Source organism: Sylvia atricapilla, chromosome 7 (genome assembly GCF_009819655.1).
Source record: "Sylvia atricapilla isolate bSylAtr1 chromosome 7, bSylAtr1.pri, whole genome shotgun sequence".
NCBI classification, from domain to species: Eukaryota; Metazoa; Chordata; class Aves; order Passeriformes; family Sylviidae; genus Sylvia; species Sylvia atricapilla.
The window spans coordinates 12,319,410-12,343,122 of NC_089146.1; the positions used below are offsets into that span (position 1 = coordinate 12,319,410).

At 40.4% G+C, this 23,713-nt stretch overlaps 1 protein-coding gene across 2 annotated transcripts in view; it reads right to left on the reverse strand.

Annotated features, from left to right (window-relative positions):
• Nucleotides 1-2,976: 2,976 nt before the first annotated feature.
• CREB1 (cAMP responsive element binding protein 1) overlaps nucleotides 2,977-23,713 on the reverse strand; it is a 40,216-nt gene continuing 19,479 nt past the window's right edge. For both annotated transcript variants that reach the window (XM_066322634.1, XM_066322633.1), the window contains 6 exons: nucleotides 20,480-20,626; nucleotides 18,515-18,615; nucleotides 15,551-15,693; nucleotides 14,033-14,215; nucleotides 12,465-12,615; nucleotides 2,977-9,609 (listed from right to left, as the gene is read on the reverse strand). In XM_066322634.1, coding sequence (XP_066178731.1) covers nucleotides 9,465-9,609; nucleotides 12,465-12,615; nucleotides 14,033-14,215; nucleotides 15,551-15,693; nucleotides 18,515-18,615; nucleotides 20,480-20,620 — 864 coding nt within the window. In that variant the 5' untranslated portion in view covers nucleotides 20,621-20,626 and the 3' untranslated portion in view covers nucleotides 2,977-9,464. The remainder of the gene's footprint in view (nucleotides 9,610-12,464; nucleotides 12,616-14,032; nucleotides 14,216-15,550; nucleotides 15,694-18,514; nucleotides 18,616-20,479; nucleotides 20,627-23,713) is intronic.

Genomic DNA, 23,713 nt, shown 5'->3' on the forward strand with positions numbered 1-23,713 from the left:
GAGTCCAGCTCGCACCAGGAGCAAACTTCTCTTTCTAGTAGTTGAAGAGTGAAACTGATGAAAACAATGGGCTAACAGAAGACAGCTACACCTTTAAATGCAGGAATTGCTTTACTACCTTTTGGGTTTTTGTGTGGATGTGGAACATTTTTTGCTTTAAACTCAAAAAGCCTCAGGTCAGGCTCAGACTTCGAGCATGTACATGTGTTTGGCACCGGCAACAGCAAGCAGCTTTGCAGAACAAAGCAGCAGCTGCTTTGGACCATGGACATTTTGGAACTTTTTTGTCAGTTTTGCTCCCATCATACTTCCTGGTGGGTGGTCCAGAAGTGCTGTGCTGACTGTAATGTGTGACTGCAGTGACATTAAGGTTTGTGCTTCATCTCTTGCATGTTTTCAGCGAAGTTCCTTGCTTGGCTTCGGACCCCGTCTCAGAGTTGCTGCTCTGGAACACTTGCTGTAACAGTATCCTCAGAAGCCACATGGTGTCACTAAAACAGTACTTAGGCAGCTGGCTTGGAATTCGCAGCCTGAAACTGGAGTTGGAGTCAGTTTGGGGGAAGACAACACTTTTAACTGAAAACAGATCATGAGACGAGCTCTCATGTGTCAGGTGTAGCTTCTTCTGTCCTATCAACTGGGTGAGCAGTGGTTGAAAAGAATTATCTCCCCCCTCTCTCTGGCTCTAGTTTTCTGAATGTGGCTTTAAGTTCTCACCTTTCCTCTTCCTTTTCCTCCCCACTGGTGTTTCCTTGTCTCCAAGCTCATCTGGGATTAGGCTCGTGTAGCTCAGGCTCCCCTTGGGCTGGAGCTGGCAGAAAGCAGTGTGCTGATGCCTGGGCTTGTGAGTGCTCAAGGGAACTTTCCTGTGGGAAAAGCCTGGCAGTGCTGGGCCCTCGCAAGAGGCTGGAGCTTGCAGCACTGACAGCCATAGCAGCTTGCACTGTTGCCATAGCAGAAACATGCTAAAAAGCCTGCCTAAATAGCACAGAATAAAGCACAGAATAAAGGCTGGTGCAGCAACCTGCACACTTCTAAGAAGGGGTTTTTACCTTAGGTCTTGCTTTGACAATAGGAACAGTTCTGTACTTTTAAAACAAATCAGTTTAATTCCATCTCTTTCTAATTGCTTATTAAAGTTTTCAGTGTCAGATCTCCCATTGCTGCTGTTACAGCCCACAGCCATCCTGCCAGTGCAGGAATGTGCCAGCAGAGACCAGGCTTGGCTTCTTTCACTGTGCTGCTGTTACACAGCAGCTCTGTGCACATCCAAGGGAGGACGTCTGAAGGCTGAAGCGATGCTGCTGCCTGTAAATAATTGTGGAGAAGAGCATGAGATGGCACTGGCAGTTCAGGTAAGTGTCTTGCCTCTGACCTGTGGAGCTCTTGGTGGCCCCTCCCCAGCCCAGGCAAGTAGCACCCTCCAAGGGGACACCTTCTGCTCTGACTGCTACTGGGGGGCACGTCCTGTTAGATTTAGGAGACCAAATCCAGGAATACTACAGTTAGGCCACAACTATATGCATGTCAACTGTGGTTGCATTTAAAGATAGTGTTTAGGGGCAGGCATCAACAGTGAGAATGTAGTAACTCAGCTTAAACCAGCAGTCCATCTCCCCTGGGCAGTGCTGACACGTGCACCAGGCACTGAGCTCCGCCTTCCATTGTCCCAGGTTGGGCTCCACAAGTGTTTTGTCACACTTACCTTCAGGGAGAGGTCAGAAGTGAGTCAGGCTGAGTGAATCATGCCAGGTGTGCAGGACAAATAGCAGAGGTGTAACTGCTGGGGAGTGAGCACAGGGAGCAGCCCTTTGCAGTGACACCTGCAAACTCGGGTGTCCCAACCCACGGGTCCCACGGGAGCTCCTGCTCTAGTAGGAAATGATGCATGACAACAGCTGTTGCCAGCAGCTGTTTGGCAATTACACCAACACCCTGCCCAAGCACTTTCTGTCACCCTGTTCATCCCTGCACTAGAGAATCCTGCTCTCCTTTGGGTGGTTCCATTGCACTGATCCTGTTATGTAACAGGTGATCTGAGCTCATCTGTGGAAGGATGTGTTTGGTATATGTCTCTGAGTAGTGGGGCAACGCACTCAGTCTTCTGAGAAATTCACTCACTCTAGGGAGTGGGTCCCAGCCACATGAAAGTGACCAGGTAAGACACAACCATGCTGTGATACTGAGAAACCATCCCTGAAACATATGCAAGAGAATTTTTCTGAAATGTCATTGCAACCAAGGTAATGTTTGATTGCTATCAAGATACAGAGCTGACAACACAGGGATCTGTTACCCAGTTCCTTTTAGTACAAAATTCAAGCCAAACTGCATTTTTATCTCAGGGACTAACCCCTGTTTGGGATTCTCTCTCATTACTGTAGATTTTTCTGAGCAAGAACGTGAATGGCATTATAAAAACTAGAAAATCCCAGCTGTAATGAGCTGACCTTAGTGCTTCCCCTTGATTTCACTGGAGGTGTGTTTACCCCAGTGCTGAATTTGTTCTCCTGGCTTCCATCCCAGTGTTTGGATCCAGCCTTGCAGATTATATAATAGGGTTGTGATCCTTGCAGTGTTTGCTGCCTTCTGTTTCTGTTCTGTTCTAAAGACCAGTAGTACATGGCTTACAAGAATGCTTGAAAGTGAGACATGCATCATATTTTAACTGTGAAAGGCATAAGCCTTTCAAACATTATTAAACAACAGAACTGCCACCAGAACGGATACTAGAAAGCAGGTTTAAAAATATCAGAAGGAAGAGAAACTTTGTTTTTCAGGACTTAACCTCTGACTAACCTAATTCAATTAAGATTACAAACACCTTCTCTTTGAGAATACCTACGGCTGGGCACAGATTGAGAGGACACCATAGACTGCTCAAAATATGCCTTTTCCCATATTCCTCCAGCTACCATTTGCCACTAAATTAAATTAGTGTAAATGGAACACCCTGCTCAAAAAAGAGACTTCGTAGAGTTTTTTAAAGCATGTTTATGTGACTGCACATAAATGTTCGTGTAAAAAGGGAGTTATGACAGTTTATACCACAAAGGTTACAGTAAGAAAAAGCACTTCTTTATGACAATAATTCACAAATTCACAAGAATCACTTTAATATACAAAGCAATTACTACCATTCTGAAACACAAAGCAGCTAATATGTACATAGTGTTAATAAAATGCATTATAACCCAGTACAATTTTTAAAAACACAGATAAAGCAGAAAAAAAACACCAAACTTAAAAAAAAAAAACAAAACAAAAAATCAAAAACAACAAAACCAAAACAAAACAGAACACAACAGGGATGTTTCTAGATTTTTTGGGAGATGTAAAAAAGCATTTATTTCCCCCAGTGATAGATTTTCATTTAGTCTTTTAACTTCCACAAGTATGTGGGAGTCAAGCTCAAATACCCTGTTCTGTGCTGACATGGTTTGGGTAAAGAATCAGAAATGCAGATGAGGTGGACATACTCTTTCCAGCTTACACTACAAAGGGGAATAATAACCCTCGCTCTGGAAGCTTCCCTGAAAAACATTGTTTCAAAACAATTTCAAATTATAAATCCAGAGTAGAAACAACTAATTTCTGAAGTGAACAACCAATTGTGGACAAAAGTCTGTGGAAGGGTTGGCTGCCAACTAGCACCTCTTCTTGCCCTGTTCCCATCCCAAGAAGTCCATTGTAAGCAGCACAGTTTCAAATCTCATAGAAACTTGAAGTTGTAGAACTTTTTTAAAATTAATGTTTTAATATAAATAAATGCAATTAAACACACAAAAAATGGAGTGGCACCTGGATAAAACACAACTTGTGGAGAGCACCCAAACATCCTCAGTTCTTAAGAATGACCATTTCCAGATAAGTGACTGACTCAAGGCCTGCTGTCCCCGTGCTGTCATTCAGCTATCCCCTAATTTAGAGAAATACGCAGCCGAGGCTGAGTGAACTGCTGAGTCCTATAGTGCAGTGACTGCTCAGCTTACGGAGTGTGCCAGCCATGGGTCAGTCCAGCCTGTCTCTGGCCCTTTCCCTGCCAGCACACAGCTCCTGAGGACAGCTGACTGCTCCTGCCTTTCCTGCTGAAAGCGAGCCCTGAACTCACCACAGAGCAAGTCACAAACCTGCACTTGCAGTGCCTGAGAGCAAACAGGTCACTCTCTTCAATCTGTGCTACGCCAACTAGCCCAAGCACATCTCTTTGCAGGCCACAGCTCAAATACATTTTAAGAACACATTCCAAGGCAAAACACTTGAAATGCAAACCCTCTTTACACCACCTGGATCTGTGGTCCCTTTTCCCCAAAGATTCACACACTTAAGGTCTACCTATCCACAGACCTGAACCTGTCACAAGCACACAGCAGGTGGATTTCAGCACCCTCTCTTCACCACTCTGGCTCCTTCCAGAACAACTGAGCTTCAGGATACATTCAGGCTTTTGTAAAATCAGTGTCTTTTACAGCTAACAAATTACACAGCTCAGAAAAATGAGTTCTGAAGCAGCCGACAGAGAACCATCAATGTACTGTATGCTTTTTAAAACCTGCTCACAGTGACAGACTTCAGGGTTATAGTTAAATTATCATCATTCCTGCAAAAGAAAGATGGCTGTGCTTTTCTTTTCTTTTCAAGCAGGGTGACACATTCTCAATGTACCTTTACTTCCTGGTGTCAAATTATTGGAAAGCCTTTACCATTTATTTTCTTGGAACGCAGATTGTAAAATCCGCAGACAAATCTCGAATTAAGAAAAGGGGAATAAAGTGGCTGACAAATGGTTTAGCTTTCCTTCCAAATTAACCTCCCTTTCCCACATGGGATCACTGAACTAGTTCTACTCTAAAAATAATTTCACATCCATCCTTTATGTACTGCTCTGAGACACCACACGCTTGATTGTTGCCCCTTCAGTTCTCCTGCCCTTCTGAAGCAGTGCCTGCTGGGCACCAGGTGCTGATCTGCAAGTTCAATTAGTGAAGGAGTCAACTGCTGCGGAGGAGTGATTTGTGTGCAGGCAGCAGGATCACAACGATTATGCCAGAAATCTTCTCAAGCAAATCAAATTTATCTTAATTTTTTTTTGTCCTCTGTGTTTTCTTTTTTTTTTTTTTGATTTTATTTTAAAAGTGCACATTTTAATTAAACATTTACAAAGAACATAGTGTAACAAAAATAAATACATGACCTTTTGGTAGGATCATTGGCAAATGTTACATCACTAACCAGGCTCCAGGGTGAAAAAAATTACAGTAAAATCAAGGTCTTAGAAAATCAATTATATCCTTCATGAACTGTCATAGATTTGCAACCACTGATACCAAACTTGCTTTGATGGGTGGACTTGTCTTTAAACTACAAAAAGCACTGTCTGCCATAAATGGAAAAAAAACAAAATGAAAAAGCAGGTGCCAGTTTTCACTAACAGATGAAACTACTTGCTGCTGCAGTTTACTGGAAGCCCAGATTTTAAAAAAGCAACCTGTGGTACAAATTTAGGTCAGAAACTATCAGGGCTGTTTTTTCCTTATTAAATCTTTTTTTTTTTTTTTCCTGAGCCTCTTAATGATTCTAAACACCCCACCAAATTTTCTGACCAACATACAAGTACCAGAGAAGACAGTGATCTATAATGCAAATGCCAACTCTAGACTAGCCAGAACTACAGGTGTCTGAGCAGTCCTGACAAGCACAACAGGCTAAAATTGTGCTTTCAGATACAAGCAACGGTGCTGGCAACTACCCCTGGTGAAATTGCTGCCTAAGGAAGAATGCATTGCCACTACCCCAGGAGGAAAACAGAAATCTTACCAGTGGTTCCTTTAGAAAATAACACCTTAACAACCTTTCCAAATGTTTTGCCTTTGATATATAGCTGCCAAAGAGAAAAAGCACAAAAGTGAATTACTCTGGGTGGTGGTGGTGGTAGTAAAACAACGGTTTACATAATTTCAAAAATCTTCATCAATAAAAAAACAAACTTCACAAAAGCCACGAAAGATGAAATAAAATTCTTGAAAATGGATAACTGAGAGACAGCACAAAACAAATCAATAATAAGCGCTAAAATAACGCAGCCCAGAGCTACTGGGGTGAGGGGAAGCTTTCACACACACACACACACACACATCCACACACACTCAGACACACAGAAAAGTAAAAATTCTTTTCCTGACCTCCATATACTATAATACTCAGCATTCCTGACTTAAAAGCTCTCAGAGCTGTAGATTATATACTGTGTGTATATATATATATATGTACATATATTATACATATGTATTTTCCAAGAATATCTAAATTAAAAGAGCACCTTTGACAATATCTTAACTGCCTGATTGGTGCTGTTGTTTTGCAAAATAATGACATTACAAAAATTATATTTCAAACCAATTCTTGTTTATTATGAACATAACGGATCTAGCCCTTTCTAACCCTCTCTTCAGGTAAAACAGTCTATCAGTTCTTGAAAACTCACAACCGTGAGATATAAAACTAATCCTCCCTCCCCCTCGTCAGCATAATTTCCATCCTACTTCCAAATGGCCTTAGTTTATAGAAACTTATTACCCCAACCTCACTACTTGGTAAATAACATAGGAATGGATTCCTGTGTCACATTCTTTCCCTTTTTGGGTCAATATGAATAGTAAAGCATGTATGGGTAGCCTAGCCAGCCCCGTACTTGGTCTAATACATTTTTATTATTGTAATCTATAATTTTCATTAAATAAATTTATGTCCCTAAATCCTCAGTGCAGCATAAATAAAAATAAAGATTCTTGCCGACCCCTATGTACTTTGAATTACATTCCTTTTCTTAGTGAAACTTTATTTGCTCATGAAGCCTAGGCTAAAACCACTACAGGCCACTTGCAGACCACACACAGACAAACGGGTAACACAGTTCTCCTCTCACTGCCACACAAATTTGCACAAACTGTGTATAAGGAGAACCTCGCCTGGGCACTGTTTTAGGATCCCACGCCCATTCAGCCCCCAGGCTTTGTGCCCAGTGATTATCAGCAAGCTCTGGACAGTGTTCATTACCCACTAGACACAGCTCTCAGCGCCTGCTCGCCTTGCTCAGGTTCACAGCAAAACCTCACCTTTTGCAGACAGATGTTCTACAAAAGAAACAGCCTTAATGTGGGCATATACAGCCTTTTCCGAGTTTCTCAAAGCTGGACAAACCATTTCATGTAATTGCAAATGAGGCCACCATGAGCTTCACGTTTTACAAGAATGACTCCTGTACTGTCAACATTTCTACTTCTGTACTTGTTCTGTAAAGTGTAACCGTTACATGTATTTGTATTCGCTGATTTCAAGAATCAGATAATTTTTATAAAAGCACTGCTGAGAACTTAGGGTCTTATTTAAATTTGCATTGCTAAACTAATAGATTCATCTCCCATTAAATAAAAACACAAAAATTAACTCTCTATGGCAGATAAAAATAGACCATTTATAAACACCCACAAACCTTGTCAATTATTTCACATTTCTGATATTTATGTTCTCTTCTTGAAATACAAGTGTAATTTGAAATTCTTGATAACTCTAGATTTAACAATAATGCTGTAAGTTTAATCCTGCTCCTTTTAAATTAAGTCTCTTGGAAACTGAATGCCCTCTCAAATGAGAAATCTAGAACTTCTAATACTGCTTAGGTGTTTGAGACTCAACTGCCCAGCGTCTTCCAAGTGTTTTTCTTGTAACGTCACATTGATTGTACAACCTTTTAGAAGCTTGTGTGTGAAATTTATTCTAAGAAGAGACAGAGTGAATGGGAAAAAATATTAGCTAATACTCTGCTAGGCAAGGCATTACTATAGACCAGAGCCTTATCCATATGTTTTTATATGTAAAAGTTTGACCAGAAGCCCAAAGTAAACTTACTCCATCAAATGACCCAAGTTAACACAGTGAGAGACTGGCTTCAGAGGGCCAGTGCACAAACTACTCATGATTCTTTTGGACACATTCTTTTTGACAACTTCTTGACTTTCTTTTTTGGTTCCTTTTGAGCATGATTCTTTTTAAGTCCTAATGCTTAGTACAGTTTTAAAAAAAATATTAACTACCTTTTTTAACACCATAAATCTGGGAAAGATCACAGTTCCTCAGTGCACAGAAAAAAACCCTCATCTTGCAAACATCTGAGGCACATGAGTAATTTTAGTTGCAGGAATAGATTACTCAGTTAATCTGACCCTTTCCATGAAAAAATACCCCAAATAAATGAAGAGTTTAGTTAACCTGGCCAGGCTCAAATAATCAGTATTGGCCCTTATGAAGCAGGAGTTGGATTATTTGTGTTTGAAGTCCTCTTTAATATTTGAGGTTGTCGTAGTAGTTGTCATACTGCAACTTAATTTATGTATAGAAGGCAGCCTCAAAGTTTGAAAAATAATTTAGCCAACCAGGCTGATATTTCAATTGAGTACAACAATTTCCATTGCATAAGACAGTGGTAGGGAAATAAAAACAACCTCATTGCTTGAGAGGACTTGGGACACAGACCATACTTCATCAGGGAGTACTTAGGTGGAGTTGGCCATGCCTCAACTACTAGTTGTTCTGCATACAAATAGGTAGTGCTTTCATGTGTTACTCCTGTTTACTATGTGACTGTTTTCAGAACATCACGATTGCATCTTTTTTTAGAATTTTCTTTCCCATCCAAATATCATTTCCTAGCGTATATCCTATGAAGTTGGTGTCTGTTTTCTGTGCATTCAGAATGCTGAACGCACTTGCACACATAAGCTATGAGAAGCAACAACTGACCAGTGAAGCTCATTTCAATGCATTTGTTTCTGAAGTATGGAGAAGGTTTTACTAGTCCAGGAGGGCTTAATACAGATTGCAAATCAAACTCCCTCCTGGGCTAGTTTGAAGGTCTGTTATCTCCACACCAAGAACATGACAGTGAAGCGCCCTTCGTCTGGCATGCTGCTCAGCCGTGTGTTTGTACAGTTCAGCATGAGTGTGTGAAACCGATTTGGCAACCATTGCTTCTTCATTGTACCATGCATGCTCCACCTATGAGGCCCACAGTTCTCTGGACCTAGAGGCTGGGGTGGTTCTGTCTCTAAGGCAATGGAAAGAGCTCAGCACAAATTCTTGACATCTTTACAAAAGGACCCTCCCCACAGTAACTTCCCAAATGACCACTGTTATTCCTTGAAGAGGGAGACGAATAAGAAGCCTGTTCTTCTTCACGCTGAGATTGATGATGAAATTCATCTTGTAAGGGGAGAAGTGGAGGCAAGTACTTGAACATTCACAGTTTGATGCAAAGCACAGATGAAGTATATCCTGTAGTTGCTTCAGGCAGTTTTGCGCATAGAAAAAAAGAAATGTTTAGAAAATAAAAAGTTTACTTTGTCTTTCTGGGTATAGCCAGAACCAGTCTTTATCCCACCTGGACAAGTGAAAGTGAGAATCCAAAATTAATCTGATTTGTGGCAGTAAAGGTCCTTAAGTGCTTTCAACTCCTCAATCAGTGTCTTGTTTTGGTTTTCAAGCACAGCCACTCGATTTTCTAGACATTTCACATACTCCTTTTTCTTCCTGCGACATTCACGTGCTGCCTCTCTGCAAAGCAAAAAAGGCCATCAAACCTTTACTAGTACTGCCATTTTCAGAATATGGAGCTATTGTTAAGAAATGCAAGTGAGGAAAAAACACTGACTTCATTACAACTGCTCCTCACAAATCACACACACTCAAGATCCACACATCATTTCAGTATACAGATCCCAGTAAGACAGCACCAATAAAGTTATTGTTATTATTATTTCTGTAAGCAAAGGATCCTACTCAATGATAAAATTCTGCTTCAGGATTTACATTGGAGCCTTCAGGCTGAGTCAAATGCTGCTGCAATTATGTGACTTTATTATCATCTATTATTCTTTTTACAGTCTTTAACTTTTCCCTTTGCTGCAGTCCAACAAAATGATCAACTGGTGTAAAAAGGTGCTGTATTTAGAGCATTCATGTATTGAGCAATGCTTTCATTTTAATAATGTCTGCATCACTGCAATGATACTATTAATGACTCAAATAAAAATAATTTTTAAAAAATTACTAAATAAGCAGTAGGAACCATGTAATTCTTTAGTCCCTGTCAGCTAGACGAAAACCAGACTTCAGTATAGTCAAACATCTAAGTCTTGCTTGTAAAGAGTGAACTGCCTGTAGGTAACTTGGTAACATACCAAGAACCAGTGAAAAGTACCAGAAGGTATTAATGTGCTGCTGAGCATCCTGAAGGCAGAAACACCAAGGCAGGAACTACTCTGCACAGCAATATAATGGCACCAACGTGCAAAGCAAGCACAAGGCTAAATGCCACGGGCAGATGGGAGCCCAGGCAGCAGGCTCTCCTCCTGCAGTGCAACTTGTCCAAGCAACACTATGCAGACACATGGAAATAAACACTTATTTGCCCTGAACCTTCAGGTGCAAAGCAGAACAGCTTCAAAAATAAGAGTTTGTGTGCCCCTCCATTGCAAACACTACATAGACTGGGGAGACAGGGTTCTGGGAAATGAGAGGACAAATCAGAACCCAGTTTCTCCCCATACTAGGTAAATAGTAGCCATAAAAAGAGAATGCATGCAAGGACCTAACTGATAAGAAGCCTCTTAAGTAATCTTGAAAAATTCAGCTCCACAAATGAGACAGGATGAAGAAAACATAGTCTGTAAGCCCTGAAAGGACTCAGGTATCCATTTGTCACTCCCACTAATACGATTTCACATGCCTGCAGTGCTTAGTAAACCATGTGTAACATTTAGAATTTAAGTAATTTTGGGCTGTTACCAAAAGATTAAGTACTAGTGAATCAGGAAGTGCCTCCCAGTGCAAACTACTAACATATCTCCTTGGGCAACAACATTTTCTTTCTGTAATTTTTTTCCAGCTTAGACTGTATATATTAAGCCACCTCAAGTCTGTGTGTGCTAGTTTTTCATTATGAACAACCAGAGTTTTGCTGAATTACAACGGAGCTTTAAAAATGTAAAATTTATACAGAAAATTTGCACAATAATATCTATGAATATTTACACTATAATCCTCCAGTAAGTACCACCTTACCATCTGCCTCTCTATCCTTTTTCCCCACTTTGCTATGGAGCTTAGATTTGCAAATATCTATTAAGCAGACAGGCTAAAAGCACCACATGCAACATGATACTGTTGCAAAAGCTGTCAATTTAACTCAAGTGGGGTAATTCCCCATTGTTTTTCTTGGCTTTCACACACACAAAAGCTTTCTTTTACTGGAATAAGACTGATGACTAAATAGGGTATTCTGTGATTCTAATTAATTTTTTTTCCTAATGCAGAGCCTGAAAGGGTGATATCTACTATTCACTGGTATTGAGAAAACTATATAAAAAGGGAGATGGATGACATTCTGTACAAAAACCTTTTAAAAAAGTGAACTCTGCTATTCAGCATTATTTACTTCATTAAAGCCCCTCATATAAGCACTGGGTCTGCTCAAGTAAGTTTCTATTGTGTTCTCAGTACAGCAACCTACAGAAGATAAATGAACCTGTAAAAGATCAGTTTTTTCAGTCTGACAGATGAAGTTAACAAGGCTTTCAGGGGATGCCCTGCTCAGAAGGGCTGGAAGCACTGGGCTCTCAGTGTCACAGTGTGACACACAGGCTGCAATCTGTGGCCTGTGGGTAAGCATTCGAGCTGGGTGTGGCCAGCTCACACCCACCCCTTTTGCCCGCTCCCACAGCAACAGACTTAAGGAGCATCCTGCTCAGCTTCTCCTTACTGCTCCCTTCCTTTGCTACCTCCACCCACTCCCACCTCCAAACTTAGCTGTTCCTCCTCACACACTGAATCCTACAGGACCAAGTCTTTACTTTTCTTCTAGCCACTTTCTCCTGCCACTACTGGCTCCACAGGACTTCAATCAAAAGGAATAGCAGCTCATATAGCCTTTGCTTGAGCCTTTCTGTCTTTGGAGGAGAAAAACTAAAGCAGCTAAAAGAACAAGTCAGACAATCAAGAAACTACTCATGAAGAGCAACACGTGGCCAGCAGCAAGGAGAATGCATACAGAAGGCTAAGGGAAAGAATCCAGGAAAGTAAACCATATGAATGTAGTAACTCAAAAAAAGCAACTCATCTTGCTGTAAGAATGTATCTGCAGTCATACAAGTATCTCACAATAACTTTTCTCCTTACTGCAATAAGCAAATTCACACACCTCCCAAGAGTAAGTCTGACTTTACTCAAGGTTTCACACTCGCAACACACAGCATTAGTAGATGTGCATTCTTGCTTTGCATCTTTAAACAAAGGCAAATTCTTCCGAAAGCATTTAATAACATGACTAGGAAAGATCAGGACTCTTAATGCTTGACACTCTAGGCCTGTGCAGAGCTGGCTGGGAAAATAAGAGATGTGAATGTACGTGCCTGTTCTTCATTAGACGCACTTCTCTCTTCCGCGCAGCCTCTTCTGCCGGCTGGGTGGGAAGTGCTGGGGAGGATGCCATGACTACTCCTGGTGCAATGGTGCTGGTCGGGGCGGTGCGGATCTGGTAGGTCTGCACGTCTCCTGAGGCAGCTGCAGGGACACATGGGAACATGGCATCAGTCTGGTGACAGCGCTGTCACACGTGCTGTGGAGAGCACCTACCCATCTCTCTAACCTGTCATCTCTAACAAGGTCACCTCTCTGACCCAGTCATGTCTCTAATCGTGCACCCTGGGCCACAGCTCAGGAGGGACGGCCATCATCTGGGTCATCACTGCTACCTCAGGCTTAGTTTATTAATATACACAAGGGTTTGGGCATTCCTGCTGAAGAATCCTCACTTGTGCTTGGTAACTTGATTTGCCTTGGGTATAGTTGCGCTTCTTTCTCCCTTATTGTATTTCTTTGTACTTCTCAGGTTTTTGGGCAGTTGTAGCATTTCTAGAGAAGGATGGGGTCACTATTTCTAGCTATGATCCAAATGTCTGTCCAGAAAAGGAGGAACTGCACGTGTAAGTATCTAGCATAGGAAAAAAGGTCTAAAAATGTAGCATTTACTCCCAGAAGAGATGGACAACGCACTCTATTGCTTCTCTAGGATGAGCAAAGTCTTGGCTTTCCTTTATTTTATTTATTGTAATCTTAGGAGTGTGTTAATTTTGCCTCAGCTCATAAAAAACCACAATACCACCTAAAGAAATCATAAATCTGTAAGAACACAAAAACTCAAAATCAGTGCAACAACAGTACTCTTCTCTGCTATGCATTTTTACTGATGCCTGGTAAACTCTTCACTGGTTAACTTTCAAATCAACTACTTTACAGTCATAGAAGTAGGGGTACCCTTCCATTATTTTCAATAACAATTTTGTAATACTCCTCAATTTTTAGTAAACCAAAACATGTGCCCACAACTAATTCTAAACACACAACATGAAAGCAGCTCTGCCAAGTTGAGGGCTAGATGAAATGATCACTTAAGGCACTCTCCTAAATCGTTCTATGATTCCAAGACTCGCTGATTGAGTCACTCACTCAATGACTAGTTACAGAAGTCACAGCAGGAAGAAATTATGACTTGCAATTGAAAAAGGGGAAAAATTACTAATGAATTAAAGTGTGCCTTTAGAAAGAATCAAACATCCTTCTCTCCTATCTTTAATGCCTGCTTTTAATGTCCTATTGCTGCACATAGGGGAGAACTCAGAACTCTAAAGTGGTATTAGTTTTTGCAGAACATATAAAAAAAATTGTGTGGACAAAATGCAGAAAGTACAGCATGGAAAATCAAAAATAAATATATTAAACCTCAAATATCCAGAATTTTACCAATGTAAAGGGAAAGGATCAAGAAAATATGATAAATAGCTTTGTCCAGAGTTTCAGTTATTTTACGAGCTTATCTGTGCTAAAGCTGTTAATTCTGTTTCCTGACACAGTCAGGCTGGCAACTTGTATCTGCATAGAGAAAATGTGACACAGAATGACTGACTGTGAAGTTTCTTACCTTGTACAACAACTTGGTTGCTGGGTACAAGTATCTGCTGTCCATCTGTGGTCTGTGCATATTGTAAAATGGTGGTGCCAGGCTGGGTTGCAGCTGCATTGGTCATTGTCAACGTCTGGAGACCTTGTACTCCATCTGTGCCATTGTTAGACAACTGTATTGCTCCTCCTTGGGTGATGGCAACTGCAGACAAAAAAAAAAAAATCAACCCAGCATTTTAGACACTAATTCACTCATTAACTTACAGTATTAAACCTATATATGGAAGAATACTGATCTAAGCTAAAACCTTTGAACCCTTACACACTCCCAAAATCAAACACATGGTTTCAACATACATGAAAGAAATACAGAATCACACAGAAGAGCTACAACCCACCCCCAGGGAATATTTTTAATTTGTTAAGATTTTCTTCTTGGTTGGTTTAGGTATGTTTCTCAGTCCTTACTTTTTCTCCTTATCTGAAATTCCTTATCTGACCTGTGCTTTATGCCCTTCAGTCCCCTCTGCTGCTAGTGCTATCCATCTTGTGTTGATTCAGTTTTTTTTCCTTCTGATTGTGTCCCCTCTTCTCTGCAACTTCCTCAGATCCTTTCTACTGTTTTTTCATTCATAAAGGTACAGTTTGGTTCAGGCAGTCTTAACTTTGGTTTTTTTTTTTCCTTTCTTTCCCTCAGTCCTGTCATGCAGGTATATTGGGACATTGCCCCTTTTGTGACTCACAGAATTTCACAATGTTCCTATATACAGACACACCAAAATCTCAAGTGTCTGCACACAGTTATTTTACAGTTATAACAGAAATCAGAATTAACCACATCTATTTCAATAAAATTAAGCAGGATAAAAGGCAGAGGCATTAAGGACTAAAGAGAGATACAAAATTTCAAAGAGATTTTAAGAGACAGATGTAAACAAGTAGTTCTTTCTCCCTCTTGTATGTGTTGTGTATGTTTCCTACTGTAGGTGTTAGTGTGAGACAGCACGTGTCTTATCTTTACGGCTGTATCCTCAATCATTCTTCAAGTCAAAACACTGTATCTATAAAATCTAACCAATAAAGAAAACATAGAAACATATACCTATGACATATATTAAGGCTGTTGACGTCATTAATTTTTTCAGGACTTTCTAAAAATGTAATTGCAGACTGTAATGGTCTTTTCTAATGGTGAGGTTACAATTTTGTGAACAAGTGTTAACGATCTGCCAAGAAAAAAAAGAAACTTCTGAATTTCCCCATCTAGCTCCTGAAGTGAAGAAGATTATAACAGCATTATGGTTTTGTCTCAGGATGCATTAGCTGCACCAAATGGCAAGTGGTCCCAGAATGTTAATTGCACCTTTCAAACACTTATAATACAAATGTGTTTAAAAGGCCTGGTTAACAGTCAAAATAAAGTCATCTTTTTTTCACCTCCTGCTTTGTCCTAATCCAAACAACAGTTATAGAAGTAATAGTTCTTCATCTTCTCATCCCCACTTACTAGCACCACTGAGAAATTCAGACTACATACTGTACTGCCCACTGCTGGTTTGGTAAATGGGAGTTGGCACCGTAACAGTGGCGATGGCAGGTGCTGCTGTTTCCTCTTCAGACTTTTCTTCTTCGATCCTTGGCACTCCTGGGGCGTCTGAGGACAAGTCATTCAAAATTTTTCTGGCAAAGACAGTGTGTTGTAGAGATTTTAATAAAAATAGGGGGAGAAAAATAGTCTATCTGATACACAGTGCTGGGGAAAACTGTGATGTGCAGCAAGTCAGCAAGGAAAATATGAGTGGAGAACGAAACCACACACTATCTTCAAACTCTTATTGGAGAGGATTGTTCAAAATGCCAAGCACTGATGGGCAAGAGAGCCAGCACAGAACAGTTGTGCTTGTCAAAACCCACGATACAGCTATTACAACCTTCCCTTTTTCTTCAGAGCATGCTTCTCTTATCCATTTTTATTTGTTTCCTGCTTTTAGCTGCATAAACATTTGAAAAAAAAAGTCAGAACCTGTCTCCTCACATTGGGGGAACTGCTCCATTTCAGAGACTATAAACACCTCAGCCATGGAGCTGAGTACCAAGGGAGTTAGCAGGAATGCTTGCAGCAGTTCATAATTTAACACCTGCCTGGGAGACAATACCCAGTGTCTGAGAACAGTCTCACAGTTATGTTCACAGGTGCCCTGCCTGAGAAAATTCACGGGTAAAGAAAAGAACAGATTGTTTCATTATTTCCATGAGCTAATTATCCAAAGTCAAAACTTCTAAAACATCACTGCTACAGGTCCCACTGAATATGACTGTAGACTGACCACAGTGGTCACTGCAATTTGCATCACTGAGATCAAACGCTGTCCTTCCTCAGACGACTGTCAAGCCCTTTCCACTGCTGGCATATTCTATCATGTCACTGCAAAATACAGTAAATGCCCTTGGGTGAATGTAATGCCCTTAGGTAATGGGCAATATTTTTTGTAATTCTCCTCCTATGTTTTCCAGTGGATTGGCACTGGAACTCAGTGGGATGAAGCAAACACAGCTGTAGACCCCAAGTTCCAAGACTACACTACTTATACAAGCCTCCTAAGGCTGTGGGAGCCAGAACACCTGCATGAAGCTATCTGGGGAGGGCAGTCATTCTGCTCAGCAGCTTGACCAACAGAGCTTTGCTGTTGCTGTTTTGACTTTGTGCACATGCAAGAAACCCCAGCACTGCACAACACTGTGTGAAGAACCACCTGGACAAATCAAAAATTCCCATCCAAAGAGTTTGCAGTCTAGGTGTTAGACCAGACACTAGTGAATGAAAGAGATGAAAAAATATGGAGAGAGCAAGGATGATGAAGAACAAAATCCAAGGAGATAAAAAAATCCCTTTTTTACCTCATGTCACTATGACATCGCGGTAAAAACGTACCTTTGCCATCATAAAGATGGATTTAAGGTAAAGGATAAGGTGGCAACTTTACAAATGTAGGAGCTATGAACTGACATGTATTTTAGTAGCAGAATTACAGAGGAGTTTTTGTGAAAGAGGTGTATAGCTTTCAATTCTGTGAACACACCTGCACCTATCCTGTTTCTGAGGCCAGTTAAAGCAGGTTGAATAACACCAGCTGGGAAGTCACGAAAGACAGCACTGGTCTGGCTCAACCATTCTGACCTAACCAACACCAGCCCAGAGTCTGAGCTGCATAGAGAAGTTCTACAGCTACCAAGTGTTGCTGCATTACATGATTTGGTTTGAAGACAGAGGCTGTGTTGTGGCACCGTGCATGCAAAGAAGTCCATCTCAATAAGAAGTTAGCATGCACAAGCACTCTCTTCTCAGTTTTGCTGCTTGTTTACTTAGCTCTGTTTTCTCACCATATACAGCCACTCTTCCATATATAGTAAAATCAAGTGTCTTGCTGCAGAAGCAGACTAAAGGGAATTTGTGGCAGCCTTTAAATTAACACTGCTCCTCACAAATAAAAATATTTTCCCAGATCTATTATGGCTAGGAACCTCCAGCAATGATTTTCACCATCTTTGACAGAACAGTCTTGAACGCTGCTGGACAAGGCAGACAATAATCTCCCAAGTGCTAAAAACTTATCACAGTTGAGATATGCTCAAGACTACAGCCCAGCTTCTATTTCCAAGGCTAGCTCATAAAGCAAAAAGGAGGATCTGAATTTTATAAAGCAGCAGGAACTAACAGGTCACTTAAAACCTACTGAACCCCAGAGCTGTTCCTGAATGCTATTTAGCATATTTTAAGAATGAAAATGGGATTTAGTACAGACACAAAAAGCTGTACAAAGGCTTAATTAATAAAAACACAACACACCATGTGAAGGAGAACCTCAGCTGGTACTGCCAGAGGTATTTACCATGAGAAATAGAGAGACTAGATGCCTTTCACTATATTCAACTCATACACTGACTTAAACTTTAAACACAAACTATTCTGCTCAAGCAGAAATTCTCTCAGAGCTGTGGAACATCACAACTTCCTTACGTCTCATGGGAAAAAGGAATTAAGTTAGATTGCTGCTAGCATTTCAACAATAATGAAAACCAGTAGAGTTGATTTTTTGCAGGCTACAGATTACACAGAAGTTGCTTTTGGCAAAGCTTCAGTGTGTTTTGTGTGTTAAGTATTAATTACAGCTATTTCTAGGGCATCTATCACAATGATACCTCAATTTTCCGAAATGTAGCAATTAATACGTTCTCAGCTCACTTTTGTCTTAAGTGAGTGCAACTGCTGAGGTTTCTTCCTCCTCCTCCTATTTGCTTATCTCTTTACATCCTATTCCACAAACATATTCCATGTTCCAATTCCAAGACATTATAGAAGAGGTATTTCTCTTAAATCTCTCTTAAAGGTAAAAGGTTAAAAGGTAAATCTGAAAAGAATAAAAATACAATTCCATTGTTTGTATCTCCATGGGAATGCACTCATCCATCAGGCAAGATGCTCTTGCTTTAACCTCCATACCTGTAGGAGGGTCGTCTGGACAGAATTTCTCTTCGTTTCTGTGAGTCTGTGACACTGTCTACTGATTCCTGTGAATCTTCACTTTCTGCTATAGTGGAGATCTGTAAGAACAGATAATAATAAGAAGAATTGTAATAAGAACAGCAATCAAATTTAACAAGACACTTCCAATGCCTTTATTTTAAGGAAATGTTGACATCCTGTGAAAAACGCCACAATGCAAGTATTCTATCTAGACAATGAACAGAAAGTTACTGCTTAGTAATAGATCCAGGAAAGAATGACCATGGTCAGTGATCTACCCATCAGAATGTTCTTTATAATTTAAATATTCCAATAAGAAAACATAAACATTAATGGCATATAGTTTTTGCCTTCCACGATATTTAGTTTTCATCCATTGCACAGAAACAAAGATTTTTTTAGTAAAACATAGGGAGAGAATAAGTAAACCAAATTAAGGTAGCAGAAACATTTGGAAACAAAGAATAAAACACTGAAAAACATGAATTTATAAATAATGAGGCAGATATGATAAAGAGAGGCTGCCTTTTATGGGGGACATTACCAGGAAAATGTGATACATGAAGATATTAAGATATAACGTAGTGCTGCAATTCTGAATATCTGCACTAAAAAAAGCAAAACGTTTATGCAGGAAAGCTAAGATAAAAACAATATTAAAATAATTTAGATAATTTTAAAATCAAAATGTGCATGACAAAATATAAAAAAGCTAATGATGCTTATGTGAGAAACAGAGCTCACATCCTGACAATTTATGCACTGTAGAGAAGATGCCTAAAGGCTCAAAAATCTTGCTGGCACCCACATCTCACAATCATCAGACAGAAGGCCTGAACATGTACAAGGCTGACTATGAACTGTTGGGCTCTGAAAATCAAAACCTGATGGATCTGCACCAAACCAGGTGAATTCCAAGCATGGCTTCCTTGTCAGTCTCTTATCTTCTACCTCCAGGGTAGCAACTTGTGCACTTATCTCAAAACTGCTCACCTCTGTCAGATGAAAACTCTGAACTTTTTACTAAAATGGGTGAGGATGGTACAGCCTGCCACAAACTCAGCACTGAAGCTGAGAAGGAAAAAATAAAGATTATTAACAGAATGGCCTAGTTTTAAACTTTGCATACCTTATTTTTTAAAGTAATATCCAGTTGAATATCTGTATCAAAAAGTCACAATACCTGCTTTTTGAAAGTAAACATTTTTGAGCTCATTGTTCTAACAGCAAATGAATAATGTACAGTCCTTGCCCCGTGTAGCTTCTGTACACCAGACAATTCCTGCATTCAGTAACACTGAACTTCAAGTGAATAAAAAACAAGTTAAAGCTTTTAAAAATTTCAGACTACTTGTCTCCTCCATCTTCAGGCTGCCTCACCGTATTGCATTACCTGTCTTGCTTTACAGAAAAGAAAATGCTAAGGCTTTACAAAGCACACAGCACTCAACTGGCACATTTTAAAACCATTTCTATGGAAGGACTGATAGGTTTATTCTAAGAACCAGTAACATACGGAGACCTTTTTTGTAAACCAATGCAAATATTTCTTATGGAGCAAAGACTCTCATTCTAGAATAACAGCCTCATTAATTATTAAAAATTACATTATTAAAAAAAAATCATCCTTTTGTTTGCTTCAGAATAGTATGAACTCTTACTCAAAAATCTATGGAAATACAGTAGAGAGAAAAAGTAAATAATACTGTAAGAAAAACCATAAAGCTGTTAAACTCACCAAACAAACTCTAGAGGGAAATGAAACTAAGCAATGTTTGAAAATGAAAAGTGGTTAAGCCAGAACAGAAAAGAAGCCAGAGTAGCAAATAATGTACAGATTTGCAAAAACACAGTTCAGGACACAAGTACATTAAAACCAGTGCAATGATGGGCCTATTTCAAAGGCCCAATTCACATATTAGGAATTTCTTCAGTCAGTACCTGTACTGTCTGGACCTGTGGAGATTGAATAACTGATGGCTGGGCAGCCTGAATTACTCCATGCACTTGAACCGTCTGCCCATTGGGCAGCTGAACTAAGGTCACCGTGGGTGCAGAAGATGTTGCATGAGCTGCTGGCATAGATACCTGCAAAGAAGAAACAGTGAGAATAAATTAGGTTATTGCAAAATCTCCTCAGTTCAGTATTTGTTTTGGTGAAAGAACTATGTCTCTTCTAGGCCCCAGTCAGATGACCCAAATGTTTCAGCATAATATAAAACCCCCTGAACTGCATGAGCCCAAGACCTAACCAACCTGACCTACTTCACAAAATAACCTAAAGCAGAATTTCTGCAGGTTCAAACATAATTTGTAAAATCTCTGACAATACTAAGAAAAACACAATTGCCTCTATTTTGAGGTAACCTGATACAAAAACACATCATTACCTTTCACTTACTTCACTTGGATACTGCTCAGACTAGGGTGTACTCCTACAGACACTGCTGAGTCAGAGGCAGAAACATATGGGAGTGGAGCTATTTTTGCTCTCACTCAGGAAAATGCAAAGAGTTTGCCAGATGTAAGAACTTAACACTTTTAGGGAATCATACCTTTCACTTTCTACAGATTAAGCTACATGTGTGAGTAGCTGGCAAAGTGCATGTAAATGAAGAAAACTGACCATGTGTTCAGATAGAAAAACCCCATGAGTTTGCAGTGGAAGTAAGTATTTTGTCGGCAGTCGTGATTATTGTGTAACAGGTCAACACAAACCCTAGTTTCAGGAGTCATTTCTGTGAGGAAAAATGACCCATGTTTTAAACACAACTGTGTTTCTCCAGGACAGACCTGCAGGCATGGCAGCTCTGCCAACAGGGATATGCTGATGATCTCAGCACGGCACATTATGGCTTTGGGGACAGCGGTAGCCACACAAAGCTGCTCAGGCCACGCGGGGCAGTCTCACCCTGGCGGCCACAGGAACTACTCTGGGCACCTGAAGCGCCATGTACCAAGGCTGCTTCATGGCTGGGCCAATGCCCAGTGCACATCCAGAATTCCCAACTGCTCGCTGACACCTCCCCTGAGTTTGGGGCTGGGGGCTCAGGAAAGGCTGCAGGGTGCCAGGGCTGCCGTGGCAGCACACCCTGCCCGCAGTGCGTGTCCCTCGCACACGGCTTGGCCCGCAGGGAAGGACTGCAGGCAGCACGAGCTGCTCTGGCAGACCTCAGCCAGGTCATGGGTCACTGACTCGCCAGCTTTCTTCTAGTCACCCAAATTTGGAAAACCTAACAATTCTCCAGGGCTCAACAGCATTTAAAAAAAATTTGATCCACAGAGCTGCAGTGCAAGAAAGGGCTGCACTGCTGTCCTATGTAACCTCAAAGGGCTGCCAGGTACTGGATACAGAAGGAAATCCTCTGCTGTCTCTGTGAACATGTGGTTCTCAAAAAGCTGCAACAGCTGATCTCTGAATTTCCATGAACATCCACCACGTACAATGAAATCTTGCTTAACAACAAAATTAAAGGGAATTACATGTAGACCTCTCTCCTCCACAGATGTCTCTCCCTAATCCACCAATTTGCATTTGCTTTCACCTTCCTTTTTCAGGAAAGCAGCTGCAGCACTACACGGTGCTACTTAACTCACATCTGAGAGAAACTGGGGCTGAGATTAACATGAGAGCACTTTCCTCTGGTAAATTATATTCCTTAACCAAGCGACCTTTCTTAATAATGCATGTCTGACTAAACAGTCCTTGGCAATGACAGCAAAGCTGATCAACTGGAGGCCACTGTGGCTGGATTAAGCCCACAGCAGAGTGTAACTTCCGCACATGTCTCTGACTCATACCTTGTGGAACTGGGACGAGCTTCCTTTTGACTCTGAAAACTACCCTGAGCTCACTAAAAACGCAGCAGTTAAACTAAGCTTGCAAGAAGGGTGACCTTACAAGAGATAATGCAAGAGAGAATGGAAGAATTAAATTGATATTATTATATAGATTTGGCTATGCCTCTGAGGGCACTCCCTAATGCCAAACACTACCACTTCACTTATTGAAAGTATCATAGTAACATAACACTGATATGAACAACACAAGGAATTACATTTGGACTGTTTTATCACCTCCACAAACTCTGTACAGGCTGGGGAAAAACCAAGGTGCAAATAATACAGTGAATGACAACAGGGTGGCTCATGTGGATTTTAACCATACCAGTATACTGTTTTCTTACTTGGAAAAAAGTCTCATTCAAGCACTGGGGTAATTACGTCTGAATAAAGTGCATTCTACACACTACAGACTTGTAAGTTCAGCTCCCTGGAGGTTAATATGTTAGCACAAAAATGTAAAACATTCTTGATTCTCTGGACTAAACCTTAAAGCACATCAAGTGAGCAGCAGTTAAATGGTTTTGAAAGAGAAATAAACTACTTCCACTCAGTTCACAATGAAGTGTTATTCACACCACCTACATCCTGTGCCTAAATTAGACAGTGAGAAAACTGCCCCAAAGAGGCAAGCTGGTGCAGGGCAGCCGGTGGCTTGTAAATTCACAAGACAGCTTCACCCAACAAAATCATCCTATGCATTTAAACAGCTCCAATCCCTACACTATCACTTGAATGGAAGTGTACGGACTACAGAGTGTAGGACTTGTTTGGAAGTCTCTGGACTACCAAAAGGTGCAATGACTTTAAAAAGACACTAATAATTTATAAAATGTTAAGTGATTTAACATTTGTGCCACTTGAAAGACACTCAATTCCATAAACTATGAGATCAAAAACACCTGTTTGTTCTTTGTAGACTAAACTAAACAATTAGCTTTCAAATTAAATGGTTATGGAAGAGAGGCAAACAGAAGAGAGGCAAACAAATAGTCATTTATACAATGGGGTTGCTTCTGCCAACCATCAGTGTATTTGAAAATGAAACCCAGTTCCAAAATCAGAGATGCAGCTGGGATTGTGTTTCTTGTCTCTCCAAAATAATTTGGGGACAACAAATAATCTACTTCTGTCTCTCTAACTCGCCAACAATTCTGTGAAACTCTGGAGACAACAGGGTAACACAAGCTGTCAAGTGCCAGATTGTTCCACTTGATTATAATGCTCATAATATTAATCCCATTAGATAAAATGTTGTATTTGCTGCATATTTATCTATATATTCAGATTGTTTTCTTCAGAATTAAACTTACTACAGACAAGTTTTTAACA